At 45.6% G+C, this 17,884-nt stretch overlaps 1 protein-coding gene across 7 annotated transcripts in view; it reads right to left on the reverse strand.

The window, feature by feature from the left end:
- PLEKHG1 (pleckstrin homology and RhoGEF domain containing G1) overlaps positions 1-17,884 on the reverse strand; it is a 265,171-nt gene that overhangs the window by 32,099 nt on the left and 215,188 nt on the right. For all 7 annotated transcript variants that reach the window (XM_074397280.1, XM_074397278.1, XM_074397277.1 and 4 more), the window contains exons 6-10: positions 17,150-17,300; positions 12,011-12,142; positions 8,576-8,758; positions 8,389-8,484; positions 8,137-8,223 (exon numbers count right to left, since the gene is read on the reverse strand). In XM_074397280.1, the coding sequence (XP_074253381.1) occupies positions 8,137-8,223; positions 8,389-8,484; positions 8,576-8,758; positions 12,011-12,142; positions 17,150-17,300 (649 nt within the window). The remainder of the gene's footprint in view (positions 1-8,136; positions 8,224-8,388; positions 8,485-8,575; positions 8,759-12,010; positions 12,143-17,149; positions 17,301-17,884) is intronic.

Raw genomic sequence — 17,884 nt, forward strand, 5'->3', positions numbered from 1 at the left:
CTATCTTTGTGAAGCAGGGTTTTCTGCAGTGACAGCGACCAAAGCGAGATTACAGAGCAGACTGCATCTAAGCCACACCCTGGGGGTGTCACTGTCTCCCGTCACCCCCAGATGGGAGCTCTAGCTGCAGACAAACAAACTCAGGGCTCCCTCTGATTCTACATCATGGTGAGCTGTGAAACTATTTCATTCTCTATTAGCATATACTAACAGAAATAAAGTGTACAATAAATACAATGTGCTGTCATTACCTCAAACCACCCCCCTGCCTCAGTCTGTGGAAAAACTGTCTTCCACAACACTAACCCGTGGTGCCCAAAAGGCTGAAGATCGCTGTTCTAGGGGACTGTAGCCTTTCTTGCCTCATTAATGTCATTTTCATTTTTTAAAGGGTAGTATAATTTAACCTACAAAACACTATGCTAAATATAACTTTTAAATAACTTTAGGTCGGGCGTGGTGGCTCACGCCTGTAATCCTAGCACTTTGGGAGGCTGAGGCGGGCAGATCACCTGAGGTCAGGAGTTTGAAACCAGCCTGACCAACATGGAAAAACCCCGTCTCTACTAAAAATACAAAAAATTAGCTGGGTGTGGTGGTGCATGCCTGCAATCCCAGCTACTCAGGAAGCTGAGGCAGGAGAATTGCTTGAACCTGGGAGGCAGAGGTTGCAGCCAGCTGAGATCACACCATTGCATTCCAGCCTGGGGGACAAGAAGAAAACTCCATCTCAAGAAAAAAAAACAGAAAAGAAATTTACTCTATTTTGCTAAAATATGTGATTTTGGCTAAGTGGCAATCACATTTAGATAAAAAGAGTGGGGCAGCGGTGGAGGGGGGAGCCTCAACACAGTCACCTTAATTTAGAGAAAACAAATGCTTCAATTTTTGTAACACTAATATCTATCTCTCTTATACACTGAGTTTAATTTTAAACACAAATGTTAGCTCAGTCTCTGGGAAATGCAATTACAGAACCATGTTAATATATAAAATGCAAAATACCTTCATGTTTATTCTTTTTTTTTTTTTTTTTTGGATTTTTAGTAGAGACGAGGTTTCACCATGTTGACCAGGATGGTCTCGATCTCTTGACCTCGTGATCCACCCGCCTCGGCCTCCCAAAGTGCTGGGATTACAGGCTTGAGCCACCGCGCCCGGATCATGTTTATTCTTAATTAATTTGGGCAAGAGTTAAGTTTCCTTACCACATATACTAATGGGCAATATAGCTATTTCCAAGAAGTTCCCTGGTATCTGGAAAGGTGATTTCAAGAATTTTTTTTGTCTTGACATTTAATTTTTAAAAGTGCTGTTTCCAAGTTTTCCACTAGGTGTCAGCCAAGGACCCTCATAGAATTAAAAGAATGGAAGGGGCCAGGGCATATTGGCACATCCTTGTAATCCCAGCACTTTGGGAGGCTGAGGTGGGTGGATCACCTGAGGTCAGGAGTTCAAGAGCAGCCAGGCCAACATGGTGAAACCCTGTTTCTACCAAAAAAAAAAAAAAAAAAAAAAAACCCACAAAAAACACAAAAATTAGCTAGGCGTGGTGGTGGCCGCCTATAAACTCAGCTACTCAGGAGGCTGAGGCAGAAGGATTGCTTGAACTTGGGAGGTGGAGGTTGCAGTGGGTAGAGATTGCGTCACTGCAGTCCAGCCTGGCGACAAGAGCAAGACCAATAGAAAGAGAAAGAAAGAAAGAAAGGCAGGCAGGCAGCAGCGGGGAGGCTCTAACTAATGAGTTTCCCACAGCTGTGTTGATATTATTAGACTAGTGATACATTTGATGTTTAAAATTTCCCACTATACATTTATTTCATAGAAATGATAGAAATACATTTTGAGGAAAGATGTGGAAAGTTCACTTTAATAGCAATTCTGCTTAAATAGAAAATTATGATTACATTATAATGAATAAAGTATATTAAATAACTGTGTTTGAGGCTGGGTGTGGTGGCTTGTGCCTGTAATCCCAGGACTTTGGGAGGCTGAGGCCAGTGGATCACTTGAGGCCAGGAGTTCGAGACCAGCCTGGTCAACATGGCAAAACCCTGTCACCACTAAAAATACAAAAATTAGCCAGGTGTGGTGGTGTGCACTGGTAGTCCCAGCTACTCAGGTGGCTGAGGCAGGAGAGTCACTTGAACCTGGGAGGCGGAGGCTGCACCACTGCACTCCAGCCTGGGCAACAGAGTGAGACCCTGTCTCAAAAAAAAAAAAAAAAAAAAAGCTTTTTATTGCCAGTGGGAGTGGGAACAATATGGTTAAAATGCTCTTTGAAGCCAGACAGACTTGGTCACGTGCTAGTTATATAAACTTCGGCAGTTTATTTAATGTCTCTGAGCCTATGTTTTTATTTCTCTAGAATGGGAAGAATGAGAACTACCTCATAACATATTTTGGTGAGGGTGTAGTAAGAATATACAGAACTCAGCACAGTGTGTATGCTCAGTAAGTTGTAGCTGAAAAGATGTTTTTAGGCTGAATGGACAGACAACCCGGGGAGGAAGTTCACATCATACTGACTATATTCACCATCTGAATACTTGAAGGGAATTTCCTGGGACACACACACCAGCGGTGGCCTTGCTTTGTAATGGTCTATAGCTGCCTTTCAGAATCTTGTTAGTGATTTTGGTTTTCCCAGTAGACAGGTAAACAACAGGTGAGCACATCAAAGACGCTCTGCCATTGCTCAGAAGGGCATCGTAAGGCATCAGGCCAGCAACCAAATGACTAACCATGAAGAAAACGCAGTTCCCTCTCTGCATGAGCTCCCCTGCATCTCCCCTGACGAAATGCTCAAGTCCAAGTCCACACCTAGCACATTCATTTCCTGACGACCGAATCATTGCTGGCAGCCCTGAGAACAAGCTTCAAATGCTTGTCAAAATAGGCAGACAGCAAAACAGACTTTCTTCTTTCTCAGAAATCTCAGCCCTTCTTATTTTCCACTCGGTTCAGTTTTCATGATCATCATCCCATAGTCTGCTCCACCTCACTCCCCCCAGCCCCACCCTGGACCATTTCACCATCCCTGTGAGGAACCCACCCACCGCTCTCACCCTAGTTCCTTGATCACTTTATCCAGGCGTCCCCAAACTTTTTACACAGGGGGCCAGTTCACTGTCCCTCAGACCGTTGGAGGGCTGCCACATACTGTGCTCCTCTCACTGACCACCAATGAAAGAGGTGCCCCTTCCTGAAGTGCGGCGGGGGGCCGGATAAATGGCCTCAGGGGGCCGCATGCGGCCCGCGGGCCGTAGTTTGGGGACGCCTGACTTTATCTCTAGTGACCTTTTCCTCCACTGCAGAGCAGCAACACAGAATCAGAGCCACCTCCAGAACCTGATCACACTGAACACTGCCTCACCTCTAAGGCGGGACTCCAGAAGTCCCTTCTTCAACTACAGATTTGTACATTTCTGTCTCTCCAACATTAACTCCTGCTGAGCCAGTCTTTATTTCAATGCCGCAGTCCCTCAGCACATGCCTCTGTTTTCAGCTGGTTCTCCTCTCCACTAAGCCTGATGTCATGCCCAGTCACTGCAACTGCGTGCCCACTGGCACCCTCCCCACCCTGGCCCTGAGAACCTTCCCCTACCAGCTCTGCTGGTTCCTAACCTGGAGGAACCCACACACACCACGGTTTTTACCAGTAGTTTCCAAGTTGCTGAGCAGATTCTGAAATGACGTCATCACACTGATTCATGGTGGCCAGCTTCAGCTGTGTCCTTTGCTGCCTTTCACAAATTATTCTAGTCATCTCTAGGGACTGGTCTATTTTCTTTTTCTTTCTTTCCTTTTTTTTTTCTTTTGAGGCAAAGTTTCACTCTTGTTGCCCAATCTGGAGTGCAATGGTGTGATCTCGGTTCACCACAAGCTCTGCCTCCTGGGTTCAAGCGATTCTCCTTCCTCAGACTCCGAGTAGCTGGGATTCCAGCTACATGCGCCACGATGCCTAGCTAATTTTGTATTTTCAGTAGAGACCGGGTTTCTCCATGTTGGCCAGGCTGGTCTCGAACTCCTGACCTCGTGATCCGCCTGCCTCTGCCTCCCAAAGTGCTGGGATTACAGGCATGAGCCACCATGCCCCGCCCAACTTGTCCATTTTCTTTAGCAAGTGTTCTAATCCCTTCCACTCTCCCTCAGATACCCCGATCTCTGCTTCACTCTCCCAGCAGATGAGTTTATCACCTGCATTAGTGAAATCAAACCCTTTGTCTTCTTGCAAATCCACCTTAAAGTTACTCCATCTTTCATCTTTTTCTCCCTTGGCTCAGAGAGATGCTTCCAGCCCTTTCCAAGATGAGCCCCTCTTCCTGCGTGTCCCACCCTCTTCCTTCCCACCTCCCCAGGCCTCGTTCCAACAGGAAGTGAGCCACCGTCTCCTCTTCCAGCTCCATTCTCCGCCCTGCCATCCCATCAGGGACTTGGCACTTGACTCAGACAAGAAGTCTTGATTTGCTCTTGCCTCTCTCCAAACTAGCATTTTTTTTTTCCTTTTGTGAACTTTACATATTAAAAAGTCTATACCCATTCTGTTGCTTCTTAATCTCCCTTCTCTCTTAATGGCCAAATCTAAAATCTGCTTTTCTGTTTAAATTTCCTGGACTGGCCAGGTGCGGTGGCTCACACCTGTAATCCCATCACTTTGGGAGGCTGAGGGGGGCGGATAACCTGAGGTTGGGAGTTCAAAACAGGCCTGATCAACACAGAGAAATCCTGTTTCTACTAAAAATACAAAAAATTAGCCAGGCATGGTGGCGCATGCCTGTAATCCCAGCTACTCGGGAGACTGAGGCAGGAGAATCACTTCTTGAACCCAGGAGGCAGAGACTGCAGTGAGACGAGATTGTGCCACTGCACTCCAGCCTGGGCAACAAGAGTGAAACTCCATCTCAAAAAAAAAAAAAAAAAAAAAAGAAAAGAAACATCTCCTGGACCGGCAGCCTTGGAGACAGTTTCTCCCCTGTCTCTGAGATGTGCTTTTTCCTTGTTGGCACGGCACCTTCTCCCAGCGCGTCCTCACGGCCTCTCCGCCCCTCTTTCAGTGCTCTGTTTGGCTGTTCTCCAAATCCCCCACCCACCTGCAGATCTCTTAGATGCTGAGATTCCCAAGAGTTTGTCTTTCTTTTACACATTTTTGTGGACCATCTTGTTAAATCTTTGGGTTTCAATTACTGCATCTAGCAAGAGTCTCCTGATCCTCAGCTTCCAAGACCTGAATTTCCACCTGTGGCTGACCCTGCCTGGCAGCATGGGTGCCAGTGAGAGCGGCGGGCTCCTCTCTCTCGCTCCAATCTCACGAGTTCCTCCGGCTTTCTACTTGTCTCAGAAGTCACATCACCATGCTCTCCTTCGAAGCCTGACTTGGCCTTGTGGGCGAAATCCTGCCCCTGCCTCAGTGGCACGTTCTGCTCTTGTCCCCTCTTTGCTGTGGCTCCGTGGCAGCACCACTCAGCTCCTTTCCAGGACATCATGGTGGGTACTATCTTCTCCAGCCTCCAACCTCACTGCCACTTATTTGTCACCCTGTCCCCAAAGTGACACTCTCAGAACACAGGGCTGACCTTGCCATCTCCTCTTCCTCCAAAGCCTGCAGTGATTTCCCCGTGTGAATGCGGTCCAGGCTCCTCAGAGAGCGCCTGCCCTTCCCCTCCCTGCCTCCCCTCCTGCCCCAGCCCCTGAAAACTCAGCCCTCCCATCCAGGCAGCGCCTGTGTGCCCTGAACGCAGCGCATTCCTTCTCTCCTGCTTCTGTTTGTGCAGGTCTCTAAGGTCCGGTTTCCTTTATTCCTTTTTTTCCCTGCTTAATAAAAATATCCCTAAGACTGGGCACGGTGGCTCATGCCTGTCATTCCAACACTTTGGAAAGGCTGAGGCGGGCAGATCACTGGAACCCAGGAGTTTGAAACCAGCCTGGGCAAGATAATGAGACCACACCTTAAAAAAAGACAAAAATTAGGTCAGGTGCGGTGGCTCGTGCCTGTAATCCTAGCACTTTGGGAGGCGGAGGCGGGTGGATCACGAGGTCAGGAGTTCGAGACCATCTTGGCCAATATGGTGAAACCCCGTCTCTACTAGAAAAATACAAAAATTAGCCGGATATATTGGCAGGCACCTGTAGTCCCAGCTACTTGGGAGACTGAGGTAGGAGAATCGCTTGAACTCAGGAGGTGGATGTTGCAGTGAGCCAAGATCGTGCCACTGCACTCCAGCCTGGCAACAGAGGGAGACACCATCTCAAAAAAAAACAAAGCCCAACAAAAATTAGCTTGGCGTGGTAGTGCAAGCCTGTGGTCCCAGCTCCTCTGGGAAGCTGAGGTAGTGGGTTCTCTTGAGCTCAGAAGGTCGAAGCTGTAATGAGTGATGTTTATACAACTGCACTCCAGCCTGGGCAACACAGTGAGACCCTGTCTCAAAAAAAAAAAAAAAAAAAATCCTTATCCCTCAAGACTGAGGTAAAAGATGTTTTCCTTCCTCTCTCCACTCAACTGAATTGAACACTTTATTCTTCCACACGACCTAAGTTATACTCTATTACGTCTTCATGGTTGGCAAACAGTTCATGGCTTGGCAGCTGGCTCCCCATCTACAGCTTCCTTCTTGGCCAAATCTGTATCTTGTCTCCCAAGCACCTGCATGGGACCCAGCTTCATACACATAGGTGCTTCATGCACCGTTGAATAATTCTCATAACTCCATCTTCTTTTAAGCCCCAAAAGGAAAACCACCACCACCTCCCTGGAGTCTGCCACTCATGTAAATCTTTTCTTTTCTTTTCTTTGGAGATGGAGTCTCGCTCTGTCACCCAGGCTAGAGTGCAGTGGTGCGATCTTGGCTCACTGCAACCTCTACCTCCTGGGCTCAAGCAATTCTCCTATCTCAGCCTCCTGATTTGCTAGGACTACAGGTGTATGTCACCATGCATGGTTAATTTTTCTATTTTTTAGTAGAGACGGGATTTCACCATATTGGTCAGGCTGGTTTCGAACTCCTGACCTTGGGTGATGATCCCAAAGTGCTGGGATTACAGGTGTGAACCACCACCATGCCTGGCCTTTTTTTTCCCTTTTTTTTGAGATGGGATCTCGTCCTGTCACCCAGGCTGCAGTGCAATGGTGCAATCTCGGCTCACTGTAACTAACTTCTGCCTCCTGGGTTCAGGCGATTCTCCTGCCTCAGCCTCCTGAGTAGCTGGGACTATAGGTGCATGCCACCACACCTGGCTAATTTTTGTACATATATATTTTTTGAGACAGAGTTTTGCTCTTGTTTCCCAGGCTGGAGTGCAATGGCACCATCTCAGCTCACTGCAACTTCCGCCTCCCAGGATCAAGCGATTCTCCTGCCTCGGCCTCCAGACTAGCTGAGAATACAGGCAGGTGTCATCACTCCTGGTAGTAGAGACCGGGTTTCTCCATGTTGGTCAGGCTGTTCTCAAACTCCTGACCTCAGGTGATCTGCCCGCCTCAACCCCCCAAAATGCTGGGATTACAGGCATGAGCTACTGTGCCTGGTTTAATTTTCACATTTTTAGTAGAGATGGGGGTTCACCATGCTGCCCAGGCTGGTCTTGAACTCTGGACTTCAGGTGATCTGCCTGCCTCATTCTCCCGAAGTGCTAGAATTACAGGTGTGTGAGCCACTACATCTGGCCTCATGTGATTCTTTTTGATGCTACTGGCTAGTTTAGCTGAGCTGTAGTTCCTACATATACTATCTCTCCATTTTCTTTTTCCTTTTTTTTGAGGCAGGGTCTTGCTCTTGTCACCCAGGCTGGAGTGCAGTGATGCAATCTCAGCTCACTGTAACCTCTGCCTCCTGGACCCAAGTGATCCTCCCACCTCAGCCTCCCAGAGTAGCTGGGTCTACAGGTTTCTGCAACCAGGCTGGGAGCTAACTTTTCTATTTTTTGTAGAGACAGCGGTCTCGCTTTGTTACCCAGGGTGGTCTCGAACTCCTAGGCTCAAGTGATCCACCTGCTGTGGCCTCCCATAGTGCTGGGATTACAGGCATGAGCCATCATGCCAGCCTCTCTATTTCGAAGTTGAACATTTTATCCTATCAGGATGCCTTGCTGGGATTTCAGCTCTCTCCCGTTTGACGGTGCATTGATTCAGTGTCCTACCTTAGCTGGAATCTTCGCCGCGTGATTCTCCAGAATCAGTCTCTTTAGGTGCAGAACCCAGAGGCGTTTGTCTTGCTGGGATTTGGCCTGCCAAGACGAGATGTGGACGGTGAGACAACGATTCCACCACCCAGAGGACCCTCTGATGAGATGGGAATTGACCATGTGGCCAGAGGGCTCTTGAAAAGCCACCTGGCACATAGCACTCACTGTTCACAAAGGGGCTTGTGGGGAGGCTCGGCCTGCCATTACCTGGACTGTGTGCTGCAGCTTGGGATTCTTGTAGTGGAAGACGCTGAAGCTGAGTGGCTCCTTTGGAATCACCTCCACAAGCATGAGGTTGCCACACTGGAGCAGAGAGAGCAGAGGGTGAGGCACTCTCGGGAGGGAACGGAACTGGGGATCTGAGTCCCTGGCCGCGGCCAGCGGGCAGACCTACCAGGATGTGAGCTTTGTACGTAAACGTGTCATCTCTCTTCTTCGTGATGAGCAGCAGCTTGTCGAAGAGGAAGAGCGTCCGCTCATTCTTGGCTCGCTGGAGGCGGAAGGTTCCCTCAAGCACCAGTTCCCCGTAGCTGGTCAGGTCTGGCCCCTTCCAGTTAGTGAGCAAACTCTGTATCTCCTGAGAAAGGGAATAGGGCCATAGCACTTAACAGGAAGCAGATGCCAGGCACCAAAGGCTTGGTGGCTCATCCGTTGAGCCTCAAGAATGGTGACAAATCATCCCTGATGGGGTCTAACAATCTACATGGTATCTGATGGTTTCTGGTATAAATCTGCATTTACAGGTGGTGCCATTTAAGGGTTAACAGAACTGAATCAGGCTGTTAGTTGATGAGCTGCTAATTACTTATTTCCATTCCTTAATCATGCCATGATATGGCTCATAATACCTGCTACATTTTTCAAAAGCCAGGTTTAGGGGCCACCAGTATGGGACCTTCTCAGGCAGGCCTCCTTCCCTTGATTTTTTATTTTTATTTATTTATTTTTTGGTTTTATTTTTTTGAGTCAGAGTCTTGCTCTGTCGCCCAGGCTAGAGGGAAGTGATGTGATCTTGGCTCACTTCAACCCCCACCTCCCTGGTTCAGGCGATTGATTCTCATGCCTCAGCTCCTGAGTACCTGGGATTACAGGTACCCACCTTCATGCCTGGCGAATTTTTTTTTTTTGCATTTTTAGTAGAGTCAGGGTTTCTCCATGTTGGCCAGGCTGGTCTTCTACTCCTGACCTCAAATGGTCTGCCCATCTGGACCTCCAAAAGTTCTGGGATTACAGATGTGAGTCACCGTGTCTGGCCCCTTCCCTTGATTTTTCTCACCCCCTCTTCTCTGGGAAGAAAATCTTGAGAGCTGTTGAAGACTTTCTTCTGGATACTGAAGTTCATATCACACAGAAGAAATTCAAAACTAAAGCCTATAAAAAATCAGCCCTGTCATTTTCTCAGAAATTTCCTGAGTTTAAATTTACTTACTCAGGGAAAAGAAATGACCCTTTGCACCTAACTTACATTTTAGTGCTTTTTTATTCAAATTTTAAATTTTTATGGGTACACAGTAGGTGTATATATTGATGGGGTACATGAGATATTCTGACAGGCATACGATACATAATAAACACATCAGGGTGAACGGGCCTCTGGCATCTCCAGCATTTATCATTTCTTTGTGTTACAAACATTGCAATTATTCTTTCAGTTGTTTTATAAATTACTGTTGACTGTAATCCACTTGTTATGCCATCAAATACGAGATCTTATTAATTTTTTTTTTTTTTTTTTTGAGATGGAGTCTTGCTCTGTTGCCCAAGCTGGAGTATAGTGGTGCCATCTCGGCTCACTGCAACCTCTGCCTCCTGGGTTCCAGTGATTCTCCTGCCTCAGCCTCTCAAGTAGTTGGGATTACAGGCATCTGCCACCATGCCTGGCTAATTTTTGTATTTTTAGTAGAGATGGGTTTCACCATGTTGGCCAGGCTGGCCTCAAACTCCCAACCTCAGGTGATCTGCTTGCCTCAGCCTCCCAAAGTGCTGGGATTACAGGTGTGAGCCTTTGTGCCTGGCCCTCATTTAAAATTTTCTAACCTTCTTTGACCACGGGCAAATGAAATTGCAGAAAGTGAAACTGTGGAGGTGGGGCAGGGGGGCGGGTGGGGGCAGGTGGATGACTGTGTTCAATAGATTCTGCCATTATGTCTGCAAAAAACACTTGTATGATAAAGCTTTAAACTTTTGTTGCTGTTCCAAAACACAAAAGCAGCCTAGAAGATTAGCATGCCATCTTCCTCTGATTTTTGATTGTCAATAGCATCACACCACACTCTGGCTGCCTACACCTGAAACCTACGGAGTTTGTTCTGACTTAAGAGCCAAACAATGTATCTTTTTTCCTGAGTTGGGCAAGGCCAGTCTGCATAGGGTCAAGGCGCTTTGGGCTTTTCTGTCTCTCTCTAGGGACAGCCAGAAGCCTGGAACTGGCCTCTGGGCCCATACAGCCTCTCGTTTTATTTTAAATAGTGCATTTGGTCAGGCAAGGTGGCTCACACCTGTAATCCCAGCACTTTGGGAGGTTGAGGTGAGCGGATCATGAGGTCATGAGATTGAGACCATCCTCGCCAACACGGTGAAACACTGTCTCTACTAAAATACAAAAACGTAATGGCGTGGTGGTGCCCACCTGCAGTCCCAGCTACTCGGCAGGGTGAAGCAGGGGAATCAGTTGAACAGGGGAAGTGGAGGTTGCAGTGAGCTGAGATCACGCCACTGCACTCCAGCCTGCTGATGGAGCAAGACTCTGTCTCAAAAAAAAAAAAAAAAAAAAAAAAAAAAAGTGCATCTATTGAGGTGCCCAGGGCATGATCACTGGCTCAAACATCTGTCAAAACGTGCTGAGGACTTAGGGCTTAAAATGTTCATGCTGGATAGGCCTTTAGCAAACGTCTCTGTCTTATTTTAAAAATGAGGAAACTGCTGGGTGTGGTGACTCAAGCTTGTAATCCCAGCACTTTAGGAGGCCCAGGTGGGCGGACGATCTGAGGTTAGGAGTTTGAGACAAGCCTGGCCAACCTGGTGAAACCTTGTCTCTAGTAAAAATATAATATTAGCCGGGTGTGGTGGTGTGCCCTGTAATCCCAACTACTAAGGAGTCTGAGGCAGGAGGATCGCTTGAATCTCAGAGGCCAAGGTTGCAGTGAGCTGAGATCATGCCACTGCACTCCAGCCTGGATGACAAGAGTGAAACTTCGTCTCCTTCCCTCCCGCCCCCAAAAAAGGAAATTGGAGTGATGTACTGGAGGGTCACTTCCCACGTGAAATTGTAAAGGAGCTGGTTCAGCCTTGCCCCCACTTACTCCACATCCCCTGCCTATGACCACCCATGCATCACCTCATGGCTTTGTAGGAACTGGTGGCAGAGGAATAAAGGCTTAAAAAGTCTTTACATAGTTTAGGGAAAATTGCTTTCAACAAGAATTACTAACTTTGGCCGGGTGTGGTGGCTCACGCCTGTAATCCAAGCACTTTGGAGGCCAAGGCGGGTGGATCACTTGAGGTCGGGAGTTCAAGACCAGCCTGACCAACATGGTGAAACCCCGTCTTTAAAAAAAAAAAAAAAGAATTACTAGCTTTGCAATTAATAGGAGACTCCAAATTTTAACTTAGTTCATCAAAGGGGCTATAAGCAAACAATTAGCTTAAAAGTTATAATGTCACTTTCTCTTAAATAGTCATAGTAGACAATGATCGGTATTACTGGTGTCCTGAACTGCTTTCAGGGAGAACTACGCCGAAGGCCGTGAATGTAGTGCAGTACCTGAGCAGCCTTAATATTTTACTGGGAAAACAGTGAGTCAGGACACTGCAAACCTTGCAAGCTCACCTGTAACCGGACCGCGTGCTCGTGTTTCCGCTTCATGTCATTGATGTGCCAGGCGACTCGCTGCATTGTGTCTATAGCATCAAGCACCACATCATAGCCTTCTGTGTCCTTATCAAGGTGATTTTCTATTTCCTTCAACAAAAAAGAATGAAATTTTTTTTTCATTTTTTTCATACAGCCAGTGAAAAAAATGGCACCTCTATGATTAGTTCCTTATATTTTATTTTTGCTTATTTATTTATACACTACCGGCTGGATGCAGTGGCTCTGTAATCCCAGCACTTTGGGAGGCTGAGGTGGGTAGATCACCTGAGGTCCAGAGTTTGAGACCAGCCTGGCCAAAATGGCAAAACCCCGTCTCTCCTAAAAATACAAAAGTTAGCCGGCTATGGTGGTGGACACCTGTAGTCCCAGCCACTCGGAAGGCTGAGGCAAGGGAATCACTTGAACCTGGGAGACAGAGGTTGCAGTGAGTTTAGACTGAGCCACTGCACTCCAGCCTGGGTGACAAAGTGAGACTCTGCCTTAAAAAAAAGAAAAAAAAATTATTACACACTACCATCATTCTTTAAGATTTTGAGGCCAGAAATACCTGCAACAAAATGGTAAGACAAGGAAAAAACCAACCAAAAAAAAAAAAAAAAAAAAAAAAAAAAAAAAGGGATAGAAAAGATAAAAGTAGAATAGGATTCCAGGATAAATAGGATAAAATACAACATGTATGTAGCCCACTGAGTCTCACAGTGGTATTACAGTTATTATAATAGATACGTGGAGTTCTGAGCTTCCTGGTGGCCAATGTAATGCAGTTCTTGGTAATACAGTTCTCATTCTCACAAGATCAAATGCATGCTTATTTTTTCCCCTTATTTTTTTAGGAAGCAAAATGTTCCATACAGGACCTTAATATTTAACAGAACAAAAATATAGCGAAAATTATCTTTAAAAAATTATTTCTATAGCAAGTACATTTTCCTGTAGTCAAGGTTTTAAAGGCCAAATGAAGTTCACTAAAGACAGTCCTTCTGAGTGTCAAGAAAAATCTCATGGTTTTAGCACTCAGTACTCTGATGGTCGGAAGTATGTTACATTAGCAATCACCTTACCACTGGAGGCCTACAGTCCCAGGAGAGAGGGACAGGATCTTTGTTCTAGTTCTTTTGAGCACGTGAGACATCTATCCCTAGATCCTGAGGAGTCTAAGGATAGAAGCTATTGTATACAGTTCCTTTGATTCTTTATTTTCTCCACAGTGCCCAGCAGAGAGCTGGGTGGTAAAAAAAAAAAGTGCTTATTAAATTGAAACTATTGCCTTCTTAAAAACAACAGTAACAGTAATCCTATATTAGCACTTAAAACAGTAAGAAAACATTGTAGTCAATTAGATAGTTCCTATGACATTTATCATACATAATCAGCTAACGGGTAGAGGTTTAATGTTATGGTACCACTTGAAGGCTAGTCCTATTATTTTACAGTAACAATGTAAATCTTTGTTTACTTTTACTGAGTAGTCAAGTTTTTCATCTAGCTAGAAACTGCAAAGGAATTTACATTTTCTTTCCATACTTGGACTCGGCTGTAAACAAGGTCCTAAATGGCAAATTTAAAAACATAATGATTTCTTCTTTTAGCCTGAGAGACAAGTGTGTTCATCAGAAAACAAACTGGGAAGTACAGAGGCTATTTCTATGGGAATTTTCATGGATGGCAACATAATTTTGAAATTACGTGAATGACATAGCCATCTAATCAACTGTAAAAATAGGAAACACTTCAAAAGCAACCAGAAGTTAGTTTTAGATAAATCCAACCACTGTTATTTCTTTTTTCTTCATTGCCAGCTCTTAATATGGAAGATAAAGGCTGTTTTTCCTATTAATTAACATTTTGTAAGTATCTTTTTTTTTTTTTTTGAGACGGAGTTTCGCTCTTGTTACCCAGGCTAGAGTGCAATGGCGCGATCTCGGTTCACCGCAACCTCCACCTCCTGGGTTCAGGCAATTCTCCTGCCTCAGCCTTCTGAGTAGCTGGGATTACAGGCACGCGCCACCATGCCCAGCTAATTTTTTGCACTTTTAGTAGAGACGGGGTTTCACCATGTTGACCAGGATGGTCTCGATCTCTCGACCTCGTGATTCACCCGCCTCGGCCTCCCAAAGTGCTGGGATTACAGGCTCGAGCCACTGCGCCCGGCAATTTTGTAAGTATCTTAACTTTTGGTCTCACGTGTTTAGCTAACTGAGATCTTAAACTTTCCTTTTTACTGATGGCCATCTTACTGTCTAGAAGACCATTTAGAGATTTTTGAGACACATTAGTCTTAGACGTTATATTAACAGAATTCAGGAGAGATGTGTCCTGCACAAATGTTATATACTTAATAATTATTTAGTGGCTTACACCTGTAATCCCAGCACTTTGGCAGGCCAAGGTGGGTGGATCACCTGAGGTCAGGAATTTGAGACCAGCCTGATCAACATAGTGAAACCCTGTCTCTACTAAAAATACAAAAATTAGCTGGGTGTGGTGGCAGGCGCTCGTAGTCCAGCTACTTGGGAGGCTGAGACATTAGAATTGCTTGAACCAAGGAGGCGGAGGTTGCAGTGACAGTGAACTGAGATCGTACCACTGCACTCCAGCCTGGGCGACGGAGTGAGACTCCATCTCAAACAACAACAACAACAACAACAACAAAAATAATTATTTGGAGCTGGGCATGGTGGCTCACGTCTGTAATCCCAGCACTTTGGGAGGCCAAGATGGGCAGATCACCTGACATTAGGAGTTCAAGATGAGCCTGGCCAACATGGTAAAACCCCATCTCTACTAAAACAAGCAAACACACACACACACAAGCTGGGTGTGGTGGTGGGCACCTGTAACCCCAGCTACTTGGGAGTCTAAGGCAGGATAATCGCTTGAACTCGGGAGGCAGAGATTACAGTGAGCCAAGATGGCGCCATTGCACTCCAGGCTGGGCGACAGAGCAAAACTGTCTCAGGAAAAAAAAAATTATTATTTGGACACTGATTTAGCAAATAAATCCCACTAAATCTAAGTGGTCATTAGGATCAATGTAAAAATTAAAATAATATCCCTGATGTGACCTCATAGAACATAATATTCTCCAAAGATGAGCTACCCAGGCAAATAGACAAAGCTAAGAAATTACTAATATAGATGGACCATCAAAGTTCTTAAAATTTTAAATATATATGAACTAAGCAAATCTGGAATAATTATCCAAGTTAGAAACCTAGAATCATTTAAAAAGAGATACCTATAAATTGCAGGCCTTTTGACATAGAGAGGAACTCTGAATTAAAATTCCTTTAAAAAGGAGATTTTCTTTTTTTTTTTATTTCTTTTTTTTTTTCCAAGAAGGGAGAAAGTGAAAAAGGAGATTTTAATGTATCATAAAAATAATAAAAACAATATCTTATTTTTATTTTTATTTTATTTTGAGATGGAGTCTCACTGTCGCCCAGGCTGGAGTGCAGTAGTGCAATCTTGGCTCACTGCAATCTCCACCTCCCAGGTTCGAGATTTTCCTGCTTCAGCCTCCCAAGTAGCTGGGATTACAGGCACCTGCCACCACGCCCAGTTGATTTTTTTTGTATTTTTAGTAGAGATGGAGTTTCACCATGTTGGCCAGGCTGGTCTTGAACTCCTGACCTCAGGTGATCTGCCCGTCTTGGCCTCCCAAAGTGCTGGGATTACAGGCATGAGCCACCGCGCCCAGGCACAATAGCTTATTTTTATCAGTGCCTGTGAGCCACAGTGAATGTGGGCAATTTATAGGATTTAGACCCAGGCAGTCTTTCCCAGAGCCCTGCTCCTAACCACTCCACCAGACTGTCTTTCTTCTGCTACAAAAGTAAGCAAGTTCTACTTCAGAATGAAAATCACCTCTGATAATACCTTTTTTTCCCATTCCTATCAACTTTTTTGGAGGGTAAGAAATAAGAATTTGAGGCTGGGCATCGTGGCTCATGCCTGTAATTCCAGCACTTTCAGAGGCTGAGACAGGAGGATTACTTGAGCTCAGTAGTTCGAGACCAGCCTGGGCAACATGTTGAAACTCCATCTCTACCAAAAATATAAAAAAATTAGCCGGACATGGTGGTGCACACCTGGAGTCCCAGCTACTTAGGATGCTGAGGTGGAAGGCTTGCTTGAGCCCAGGAGGCAGAGGTTACAGTAAGCTGTGATCACATCACTGCACTTCAGCCTGGGTGACAGAGCCAGACCCTGTCTTAAAAAAAAAAAAAAAAGAAAAAAAAAAAAAAATCTGGGCATGGTGGTAATCCCAGCACTTTGGGAGGCCAAGGACGGTGGATCATGAGGTCAGGAGTTCGAGACCAGCCTGGCCAACATGGTGAAACCCCGTCTCTACTAAAAAAATACAAAAATTAGCCTAGCGAAATAGTGGGTGCCTGTAATCCCAGCTACTCAGGAGGCTGAGGCAGGAAAATCACCTGAACCTGGGAGGTGGAGATCGTGCCATTGTACTCTAGCCAGGGCAGCAGAGCAAGACTTCTAAAAAAAAAAAAAAAAAAACAAGAAAAGAAAAGAAAAAAGGATTTAAGAGCTATGATTACCTTTGTTTCTAAAGCCTTCTTGAATTTTGTAAAAGTAGTAGAAAACAATGTAAAAGGAAATACGTGCAGTGATGCCAAGCTCAGCTCAGCTCGGAGGCCACTTATCACGCTGCTCATCTGTCCTCTCCCTTTTCAGCCCTTTCTCTTTGCTCTCCATACAAAAGCCAATCTATGACAAATAGCTTTTCCTTTCAATTGCCTACTGAATCAGGGCTGATGGAAACATTACAAAATCTGTTTTTCATTTGCATGATAGCTCCCTGCCTGAAGCTGTCAGTGCCTAGGGCAAGGCACTCCTAAACCCCATCAGAATCAGAGCTAAGATTAATCTCTTCTCTTGGCTGTTGTCAATGGGGCTTCGGGTTTAGAATATAAATATCTCTAAATCCTCAAAGCAGATTAGTCAGTTGTGAAATATGAGTGTGGGAAATGTTTCCATATGTCTGCAGCATTTTCTGGTATTTTCCCCCAAACTTAATATATACACACAAAACTCCCATCCCCTGGAAAGTGCTCACGCCAGGCAGAAACTTACATGCAGAAGGAGATGATACTTGAGAATCCGCTGAACTGGTTTCAAGAGATAGGACCCCAGAGGCAGCGAGTGTTTCAGAGTTTCCTGACGTTCCCTGAAGAATTTGGCCAGTATCTTGTTCCTCATGCACTCTGTTAGCATGGCCACGGATCTGCAGAAAGAGTTCATGCTATTATCTAAATTGTAATGCTTTACGGGGATATTCAAGTTTTAAATGTCATTGCAGATATAAATGCCCTAAAAAGAGTAGGGTAGCTGCAGAGCTGTGGCCAGATCAGCATGCCTTTGCCTTTAGGCAAACTGGAGAAAGGTTCCTCTGGGAGGGTGAATTACAAAAAGGAAATTAGAAAAAGGCACTGGGGCTGGGCGTGGTGGCTCACGTCTGTAATCCCAGCACTTTGGGAGGCTGAGGCTGGAGGATCATCTGAGGTCAGGAGTTTAAGACCAGCCTGACCAACATGAAGAAACCCTATCTCTACTAAAAATCCAAAAAATTAGCCGGGCATGGTGGTGCATGCCTGTAATCCCAACTACTCGGGAGGCTGAGCAGGAGGATTGCTTGAACCCAGGAGGCAGAGGTTGCAGTGAGCTGAGACTGCGCCACTGCACTCCAGTCTGGGCAACAAGAGGGAAACTCCGTCTCAAAAAAAGAAAAAGGCACCAGACCCAGTGGTACTGGCACCATGGGCTCGTGTCTTCTAAGAAACAAGCTCCTTCCTTCTAGGAGATGCAGGC

The sequence above is a fragment of the Saimiri boliviensis genome, chromosome 4 (genome assembly GCF_048565385.1).
Source record: "Saimiri boliviensis isolate mSaiBol1 chromosome 4, mSaiBol1.pri, whole genome shotgun sequence".
Classification (NCBI taxonomy): Eukaryota; Metazoa; Chordata; class Mammalia; order Primates; family Cebidae; genus Saimiri; species Saimiri boliviensis.